At 35.3% G+C, this 10,557-nt stretch overlaps 1 protein-coding gene across 1 annotated transcript in view; it reads right to left on the bottom strand.

Annotated features, from left to right (window-relative positions):
- LOC129232412 (ankyrin repeat domain-containing protein 23-like) overlaps positions 1–8,922 on the bottom strand; it is a 14,762-nt gene extending 5,840 nt beyond the window's left edge. The window contains exon 1 of the mRNA XM_054866557.1: positions 8,640–8,922. Within this exon, the coding sequence (XP_054722532.1) occupies positions 8,640–8,922 (283 nt within the window). The remainder of the gene's footprint in view (positions 1–8,639) is intronic.
- Between the last annotated feature and the right edge of the window lie 1,635 nt (positions 8,923–10,557).

Here is a 10,557-nt window from a genome sequence, read left to right as displayed (position 1 = left end):
CTAGAAAGCCGTTAAGTTCGAATTCAAGAGTTCTAAAGGTAAGATTTTAATCCGTTCTCTTTCAAAGGAGTATAAAATTTATTTTCCCTCTTTTGCAAAAGTGACTTGACTCATGATTTCCGTCCCTTCCGTGTCTCGTTTACTTTGAAATGAAATATCAGAACAAGTGACGCCATTTTTATTTCAGTGGGACCCCGATTCAACGAATTCATCGGGACCAAAACTTTTTTACGTTAAGTCAGGGTTATTCGTAACATCAGGGTGCGAAATTTTTTTAAAAAAATTGCTTTTATTTTATCTGAAAGCCCCAATGAGCAACTGCACAAAAATATCCATAATTAGAAAGTGTACACTCTTTACACAGGATTCCGCCACTTATTTCACGCTAGTTAATTTGAAATCTTGTACTGAGTAATAGACTCTGACAATTTAAAAATTTCCTCGATACTAGACTCGAAATAGTTCTCCTTCGACATTATGGAGAAAAGAAAATACTGTGTCAATTACAGCGAACTGCATGAGATATATTTTTACGGTTTCCATTCCATGTGAAGTAAAAAGAAAGTTTTGATGAGAGTTTCATTATCGCTTTCTGCAACAGAATAGCTATTCATTGAAGCCCACTTCCCTGTCGTCTTAACGAAAGTATTTTTCAGCTTCGCACGAGATGGATATATCATTTGAAAAACATTCCAATATTTTCAACTCAAATGAACAAAACAAAATTTTTTGGTTGTTAAAATAACTCGTTAATTCAGGGTTTATTATTCGGTAAATAAGGGTTTTTGCCTTCGTTTTAGTCGGGGAATGAGAAAAATTCGCTAAAACGCGGAATTCGTTAAAAAGGGTTCGTTAAATCGCCGTCCGACCGTATTCGCTTACTCTGTTACTTATTGCTGGTAAATGTGTGACTTCGAGGTTGTATGATTCGTTTTCTGTGCCATGGATCTGGTGATGTGGATTGGGTAAATACCCAGTGGGTAGGTAAATATTTTTTGGGTATTTACCCAAGGCCTGGGTAAATACCCTAAAACTGGGTATGTTACAAAAAAAATACAGAAAGTGAATGGATATTTTTTTTAAATCTAAATGTAAAATAATTGGTAAAACTGATACATACGTATGTGTTACACAGTTGATTTTTTGTTGACAAGACTTGATGAAATAATGAAAGAAACATATCGTGAACCGAAGAATCTTTCTTTTCAATGTCATGATTGGAGAAGTATAAGCAATTCAGTGATTTACTTCAGGATTTCAAAATCTCGATCTAGGTTAGTCATATCCGAAATGAAAAAAAAAGGAAGCAGGAGGGATGTTTTCAAGAATAAACCGAGAAGTTATTAAGAATATGATGTTATTTATTTGTTTTATTGCTGTTTAAGTGATAACGTGGCAAGTATAGAAACAGTTTTCACATTAAACAGCAAAAAGAAATCAAAATATTGTTTTCTGTTGCCTTGCTCATTTGCATTTGCTCCCCGGTACTTCTTGATGAAACTTTATTCAAACTATTTTTAATACACGCAATTAGTGATGTAGAGTCGGAAGGTAAAAACCCCGGTTTTTACCGTCCTGTCCGAAACTATATTTTGGAAAAATTGCATTCTGCGAGAAAACATTAAAATCAGAATAAAATGTATGTTCATGTCATGTTTTAAATTGAACATTTATTCAATGAGAGCATTCAACTTGTTTCATCGCAGCCGATTTTAATCCGGTTACACAGAAGTTGAATTCTTGATTGAAATTTCAAGTGGTATATGCATGAGTTTATTTATTTTTTTGATAATAGTAACTGAACTTCCCTATATTTGTGCATGTTTTTAAATGAAAGCAGAGTTGGCAAGGTTTTTACCATCTTGTTCAAAACAATAGTGTCCAAAATGGATGAAACTATTTTTTGAGAAACTGGGGTAACGGCATCAGTAACAGACGAGGGTCCAGAAACAGACATTTCCAATATTACCCGACTTTTCCATAAAATTGCTCATTTCCCATTTTTTAGCGAATAAGGTAACGGCACCGGTACAAGGCCACCCCTATGGAGGGGGGGGCTCGAGCCCCCCTCTTAGAAATTAGAACTTCCTTGTTTTTAGTATTTTTTCTTTGCAAACATGTAAAAATATTTCTTCTTCAGCCATTAAATGAATAAGTAATTAAAAATGTCCAGTTGAATGATTCTAATCTGTCCTGAAATTGGTTTTCATATGGAAAATATCCTGCTAAACCATGGTTAAAATATCTGAGCCCCCCCCCTTACAGTTTTGCATATGGGTGCCCATGCACCAGTAACAGACCAGGGTCCAGAAACAGACATTTCCAATATTACCCGACTTTTCCATAAAACTCCTCATTTCCCATTTTTTAGCAAATGGGGTAATGGCACCAGTAAGAGACAAGGGTCCAATAATAACAGACTGTTGTACATTTGGATTTAAAATAATAAGAATTCTCGGCAAAATAAAAAAACTGATGTTGCTGTGGCCCGTGAATAGGGAGGTGTTATCGGCAGACTTAGATAAAATGAAAAGCTTTCTGCGAACACAAATCCTAACTGGAAATTTTCTGCAAATAATTATTTTGCCTCACTCACCCTTGAATAAAAAATTAAATTTATATTCAAATATGAAAGAGACAAAAAAAAGTGCTTTAAATCATTATATCATTTAATTTTTTTTTACAATAACATATAGTTTGCTTATTTTTCACCAACTGAACCACTGCCAAAACCATTATTTTTTTTTTTTACACATGTGCTTTAAAATGCTTTTGGAGAAAGGCTTTAACAGAAATAAATTCTGGGATTTTCTTAAAAATTCCCTTTAAAAAATATATATATATATATATTTTTTTTTAAATCAACGGTAGCAGTTTGAAAAAAAATTTCTGCAGAGCCAAAAATTTTCTGCGAACGCTGTTCGCGCGTTCGTCTATATTATGTAAGACTGGTTATCGGAGTGAAATTTATGAGCAGTTGGTGTATTTCCATACCTGCCAACTTGTACGGTTTGGCCGTACATTGTACGGTTTTGGTACAAATTGTACGGTTGTAAGGTTCTGTACTAAAATTGTACGGTTTCGCGTAAAATTTCCTCAAAACCTAAAAATGCAAAATTTTCGTTCAAACAATCGAACGCGCTCAAGCCCATCTATCTACAATCGACCGGAGCCACCGCGCAATGCTTTTACGCATGGTGATCACGTGATCACTGAGCTTTCAAACCCGAGCCTTTACGCGAAGAAGAAATGCGCAATTTCAACGTACCACCCCAACACTTTTCTCCTAGCCTCTAGGCATGCGCTATTTGTTTATAAACGAGGGAAGTTGTTAAGCCCGCCTCCATGCGTCGATCGTGATTTTTAGCAACTCGTTGAGCATCCACTCCTGCCGGCTAGAAAGACGTGCAGCAATAGCGTAATCGGCGTTGCTCGCCTCGTGTGAATTTATTTTTGGATTTTGCTTCCGTAACAGTGTTTTTTCTTTCTGGATTGAATAATTGTCACTGCCGTGAAATGGAAAAGAAAAAAGGAAAAAGTTATAATCAAGTGTTTCTGGAATCCTATGCACAAGAAATCCCCTGCATAAACCGGTCAAGGAAAGGGCCCTCATTTGCGCTCTGTACCATTTGCAGTTGCGATATAAAAATTGCGCATGGTGGCAAAAGTGATATTAAGGACCATGTTGCAACTAAAAAGCACCAAGATTATATGGCAATTTAAGAAAAATCTCAGAGACTCGGGACATTCTTTAATCGTGTGGATGATGCTGCGGGAAGTGATGTCATACGCGCGGAGTGCCTCTTCACCAGTTTCATATTAGAGCATAATCTGCCTATAGCAATAGCTGATCATGCAGGGCAACTCTTTAAAAAAATGTTTCCTAAATGTGAAATTTCTAAAAAATTTGCATGTGATCGGACTAAAACAAAAAATAATGCACATCCATGAAAGACTTTTGGGAAATTTTGTCAATGTCCGCAACTTCAGCATGCATTAATACATCGCTATTAACAGGAAACTTGAGTCTGATATAATTGCAGCATGCAGAAAAGTACTGTCTAACATCAGAATAAAATTGCTGTTTTTCCTTACTTTCTAATTTATTGACTACTTTTAAGGTAGCACTACCAATTAACAAATCTTGGTCATTTTTCTGGTTGCATCTCTCAGCATACTTCACATCAGTTATACATACACAACTTTTGAGAACAAATGGCTGAACAAATTTGCATAAAATATCTTTAAACATTTCTAACAATAAAGAATTCAAAATATAAATTTTCGGTTCTGCAGACTGCAATATTACATTTGTTTTTTCAAAAATTGGTATCATGAAGTTCAAAAATAAACAATAAGTTTTGTTCAGATCAGAAGTTAAAAACATAAGTAATCGTTCCTCTCTTGTCAAATAACTCTGAGTACATACAGTGCTTTTCTTACTTGAACTTGTCATATTCATAGCACAACTTGAATTTGTCTTCAATTTTTTGGTTTTGCTGCTCACTGCTGCATGAAGAGCTTTTCTTAGATGTTTTCAATTTTTCTTAGAATTATCCGCTTGTACGATCTGATTTTTAAAAAAAACTACAAAGTACATCCCATTGTTCTAATAACCGTTTTAAATTCCTGCCTAGAGACAGCCACCTAGTACACACGTGTTTAAGAATTTTGTGGTTTTCCACATCAAATTGGTCTTGCAAATCTTTTAACTCTTCTTTTCTCTTTGCACTTTTCTCCAAATAATAAAATATGTCGACTAAAATGTCATCCACTGATACAGAAAGGGAGTTGGCTGCCTTCTCAGCAGCTAAGTGAATAAGGTGACAAACACAGCCCATGACAATGAGATTTTCATTTCTGCTTTTAAGATGAGCAGCAACACCCTTCTTATCGCCAATCATTACATTTGTATTGTCTGCACTATAAGCTATGCAGTTCTCTACACTAATGTTTTTTACCTGTAAGGTATCAAGTAATAATTTCCCAATGTTTTCTCCAGTACAGCGCCCAGATAGCACAGGAAGAGCTAGTAGAGAATTTTTTATTTTGCCCTCTTCAGTGTTGAAATAAATTGCCACAATAGGATAAATTTGTGCATTCGAATCATTGCTACCATCAACAGAGATTGTAAACACTGCTTTTTGTAGAATGTCCCTTAATGAGTTTTTACCTTCTAACGCCATCTCCTTAATTATGGTGCTCAGATATATTTCCAGCTATTAGTTTCAAAAATTCTAACGAAACTGAAGATGAGGCCAAAGATCAACTCCAAGCAGAATTTTGTGCTCTACAAATTGATGACTTACTTCTTGAGGTAATAAATGAAGAAACAGTGGATAAAAAGTGGTTTGTTTTGGGGAAACTGTTTGGAGGCAGAGTATTTTTTTTTTTAATTTGCAGTATGAGGTTGGACCAAAATTAGGTACCCCAGTACCTCATCGAGATATTGTAATTTTTTGAACATTTCTATTTTTAGTTTTTCAATGGCCTTCTATGTTTTCTAGTACAGTTATGTTTCTTGTAATGTAATAAAAATGTAAAGGAAATTAGAGTGTTATTGTAATTTTGAATCATTGTAAGGTTTTGAACGGGAGATTGTAAGGTTTTCCAAGTAGACATGTTGGCAGGTATGTATTTCTGAGGCAGTGGTGGAAGGTTATGAACATACACCACGAGGTCATTCGTTGTCTATGTTCATTTGAACTTAATAGGGTTTTTGATCGAAAAATAAAGAACTTTTTCAAGAGGAAATGAAGAATTCTGTCCATGAGTCATCCTTTCCTCATCCTATCTGGTTTCATCAGAATTGTCGGTGTCTCTTACACAACTCTACCAACGGTTACACGAGGAAGTTTTTATGTAACAGTTATTGGCCATTTTTTTAAGTAAAATGTTTTTTAAATGAACATTTCAGAAAAATATTATCAAATATTCATTACTTAAACCTCATTAATATCTATATTTATGCATTATGACTGTTGCAGTAAATACTCAAGAATTGATAGATTACACCTCTTTAGCTTTAGCATAGTTTTAGACAGTTGCAGACACTTTTGACAATAAAAACCACCTGGCCTGTCCTGAACCAGTTTTGGACAGTCCAAAACCCAACCCTGTTTTAACTTTTCAGAATCAGTTAGAAAAAGTAATGAAGGCGGGATTTCCGGTGGGAGGGAGGGGGTGTTGACGATTGCTTATTTAAATCCTTGACTCTTTTGATGCTTTTGAAACATTCTGAGGAATTAAAATGTTTGAATTGTGATAAATTAATTTTTTTAATGTATGTAATGAGGACTATGTTTGAATGTTGTTTTGTATCTTTTGGTTTTAATTGCAGGATTCAGTTCAACAGAAAACAGAAGGAAATTAAGAACTTGACAAGATGAACTCTGTAAGTTCGAGTATTTTTCTTTGACTATTTCTGTTTCAAAGAAAAACTAAATTGAACACAACCTAATGTTTTGAAATACTGTTTTGTAGAGCTTAATGAAGGCTATGCGAATGAAATTTTCAGGGGTGTATTTTCATCTTGGGGGAGGGGTCTCAATGCTCTCAGCAAGACAGAATAACGTGATAAAGTTTGAAATGAACTCTTCTTGGAATTATTTTCGCTATGCATCAGCCAAGTGTTACTCAACTTCTGCTCATTGCGCCGCACCATTGCGGTAGGAAAATAACATGAATCATAGACTTTCGCAACGGGGGATTTCGTGCAGGGTTGCCCAGGTTGGGCCCAATGGGTTTTTTTAAAAAAAAAACCATTATTTAGTCCACTTTTGGGTTTTTTTTAAAAATTTTCTGAGAAGATTTTTAAAAACTTATTTAGTTTAAATACTTTCACAATTTAAACTTCTTTTTTATTTGTTTTTCACCACAGACAATAAACAGAAAAATGAATTTTGAACTTTAGTAGTATTTCTTAACTCTTAACGGCATTAAAAATTACTTCAAAGATTTTAAATAAATACACTTAACTTTTTTCTTTAACTGGTCAATAAATAACTCAAATTGTCTTGACTAAGTCTTGTCATGTCCAATTTTCTCAATATTTGTAGATTGTACAGAGGAAACTACTCGGCTAAAAGGCTTTCATATGAATTATTTTCTGCAATTCAACACGTTACAAATCTCGAATAAACCAGGTATATTTTTTACAAATTAACAGGTTTTACCAGCGGTTGGACAGAAAACAATTAGGATGAACAGAATTTTCATTATCTTACAAAAAGGTTTAATATTTCTTACTCTGTACACAGAAATAGAAAAACAGACAACATAAAATTCAAAGAAATGTCTTGATTAAGCTGGAATTCAGTAAAAAGGGATTTAAACTACTTGAGGTTCTACAGTAGTTTTGCTTAACAAAATGAAATACAGTGAAATACCGTTACAACGAACTCCGAGGGACCGACAAAATATTTCGTTGTAACGAAATATTCGTTGTAACGGAATTTACTTAAAATTTTCTTTATTTTTGTAAAAGTGTTAGTTTTGCAACTCTGTACTCTAATATAATTAAATCTGCAATATTTATCGTAACTAACGATCGCAAATTTTATCAAACACATTATTTATTCTGAAAAAACAAAGAGTAAAATATTTTTTAACACTGACCTTTTACTTATCGGTTGTCTTTACAAAAAATCTGTTATTTTTTTTTGCACGAGAGATTTCGTCCCAGAGGACACTACAAAAGATTCCAGTTTATGAATGTGGGAAAAAATTAAGTCAGGTACATCGCTCTAAAACGAAACAAATTGCTTTACTTTTGAAAGGAATTCAATAGTCTGAGTTGCGGTGACGTTTGGGTCAGCACACGCTGTATCTTCATTCTCACTTTCTTCACTTAGTTCACCATTTAATTTAGAGTTTTTAATGGAATCGATGATTTCCTGGTCAGTAATTTCGGCACAGGTCATTAAACCATCATCTGCTGTTATAAAATCGTCCAGTCGGACGTCATCGGGGACAGAAGTACGAGCCTTGACAGTGCTCCATAGATCCTTTAAATTGGATTGGTCAGCTCTTCTACGGAATTCTCATCTCCCTCGCATAGCTGCGCATGACGCCAACAATTGACAATTGTATTTTCGCTAATTTCGTTCCACGATCCAGCAATCATCTCTATGGCTTCTTTGACGTTCGGCTTTCTTCCACTGTCATTTTCGATGCCCAAAAGAATGTGCCTTAACAAAAGTGATCGGTAGCGAGCCTTGACAGCTCTGATAATGCCTTGATCAAGTGGTTGAAGAACGGAGGTGCAGTTAGGCGGGAAGTACTCCGCACGAACAAAATCTAAATTAGGAAGATCATTGTGGGCGGTGCAATTATCGATAAGAAGGAGTACTGTTCTGTTTTGTTTTTTCATATCCTTGTCGAAATTAAGTAACCAATCATTAAAAAGGCTTTGCGTCATCCAAGATTTCTTATTTGCCCTGTATTCGCAAGGTAAAGAATGACAGTTTTAAAACATCGAGGCTTTGCTGACTTACCGATGATTAAAATTTTTCGTTTCTCCGTTCCCGATTCATTACAGCAGAAGAGAGCCGTTAATCTTTGCTTCGAAGATTTACCGCCGACACATTTATCTGCTTTGAATGTCGATGTTTTTTGCGGCTCAAGCTGATAAAAGATACCAGCTTCATCTGCATTGTCTGGACTGTAGTTTTCTATTAAAGCGGCTATTTCGCCAGACCTCCATTCACTTATTGATTGGGCAGGTGCATCACTTGCTTCTCCGCAAATTACTTTCGCAACTACACCATATCTGTCTCTGAAGCGATTCAACCAACCAATGCTTCCTTGAAAATTTTCCACTTCAAGCATTGCTGCAAAATGGCAAGCTTTCTCTCGTAGCAGTGGGCCGTTGATGGGAATGTTGCGCATCCAGGAACCACTGAAACACAGCAGAGTCAACATCTTGAAATTGAGCTGGCCGCATTCGCTTCCGACTTGGTCCAAGCAACGATGATTGCAGTTGTGCTTCAATTTTCTTTCGATCTTTTAAAAACGTAGATAAAGTTGACGGGGATATGCCGTACTTTTTCGCTGCCTCCGATTTCTTTAATCCATTATCCACTTCTATGATAATAGCCATCTTTTCTTTAAGAGAAAACTGCTTTCTTTTGAGAGTCGCCATTTTCACCAAAAAAACACTCCATGACCCTTGGTCAGAATTTTAGTGATTCTAAACTAGACCACCCGCTGGCAATAAGAATGACGTATGCTTGTCTTCTCATCGCGCTGACGAATCAGGAGCCACTTTGTCCGATTTCTCTCTTCGCACCTTACAGACTGAATGCGTGAGTCACTGGCCACAAGAAAGTTGAAATCTTGCGGATTCCCCCCTGACAAATTCGTGGGGTACCATGCAATAGCGCATGGCTAGACACTGGCTTTTGTTTGGCTTACGTTTCAGCATGAGTGGATTTCCACCTTGAATGGCTCTGTTTCAGAAGTACAAACGGAGTTTTCACGTTACGACTAACGAAAGTTGTTTTTTTATTTCCAAAAACAGCATTAAATGAAAAATATTCAAACTGACGCCAAGAAAAACCTTTCGTTTTAACGGATTTTTGTAAAAATTCTTTTCGCTATAACGAGATTTTTTTTACATTATCTTAATGGGGTTTTAAACGGGACCGAACGTTTTGTTCGTTGTAACGGATATTTCGTTGTATCGGTATTCGTTGTAACGGGATTTCACTGTACAATAAAGTAAAATGCAAAAAAAAAAAAAAAAAATGTAGCAATTAAAAACAAACAATAGATTTTATCACTCGAGAAGTAACTTTGCCTTAACTGTTGGTAATCATGGAAATTAAAAAATCTGAAACCTCACCATTCTTCGTTTTGTCATCTTTTATACTTTTCTTCAGAAAATGCTGAATTTTAACTAGTTTTCCAGCTTTTTTTCCCCCAAGACAATTTTTTTGCTTTGTCCATATACTTAGGCTCAAACATGTACAAGTACACCACATTTTTCTGGAAAAAAAGAAAAAAAAAACCCCACATTTCTTTTTAAAAACCCAGCTATAGTTTTTTTTGAAGGGATTTTATTTAAAAAAAACCTGGGTCCATGCGCTTTAAAAAAAAAAAAAAAAAAAAAAAAAAACGGGTTTTTGCCAACCTTGATTTTGCGTGCAGGCTAGCTGACAGGATGACTTTTTCGCAGAGTTCGAATCGAAAATGTAATTTCCATTACTTTTTAAAACATTTTAAAAACTTTAGGAGTTGTCTCCAAGAGCAAGAAAAACTATTTTTTTAACAGATCAAGACACAGATTGGGTTTGCCTTGGCCTTGCCGACTCTTCATAAAATTCTGTATTGTACCAGCGGCCACTTTTAAATTCTCAAAACTAAACCTTTTACAAAATTTTGCTTGTAAAAACAGTTCTTTCATCACTTTTGAGCTCCATCACTGCGGTTGAAAGAAAACCTCCGGCTTTCAAGTCATTCCGAGTGAGGGTTTTTCAGATGGAAGGGATTTCAGATTAGAGTTGTGACAATTAAAATAAGCCGTATACGATCCAACAGCATTTTTTTTTTTTTTTT

This window comes from Uloborus diversus, unplaced genomic scaffold (genome assembly GCF_026930045.1).
Source record: "Uloborus diversus isolate 005 unplaced genomic scaffold, Udiv.v.3.1 scaffold_12, whole genome shotgun sequence".
In the NCBI taxonomy this organism is placed as follows: Eukaryota; Metazoa; Arthropoda; class Arachnida; order Araneae; family Uloboridae; genus Uloborus; species Uloborus diversus.
The sequence above is the reverse complement of the archived record's forward strand: the minus strand, read 5'-3'. Positions and strand labels throughout refer to the sequence as shown.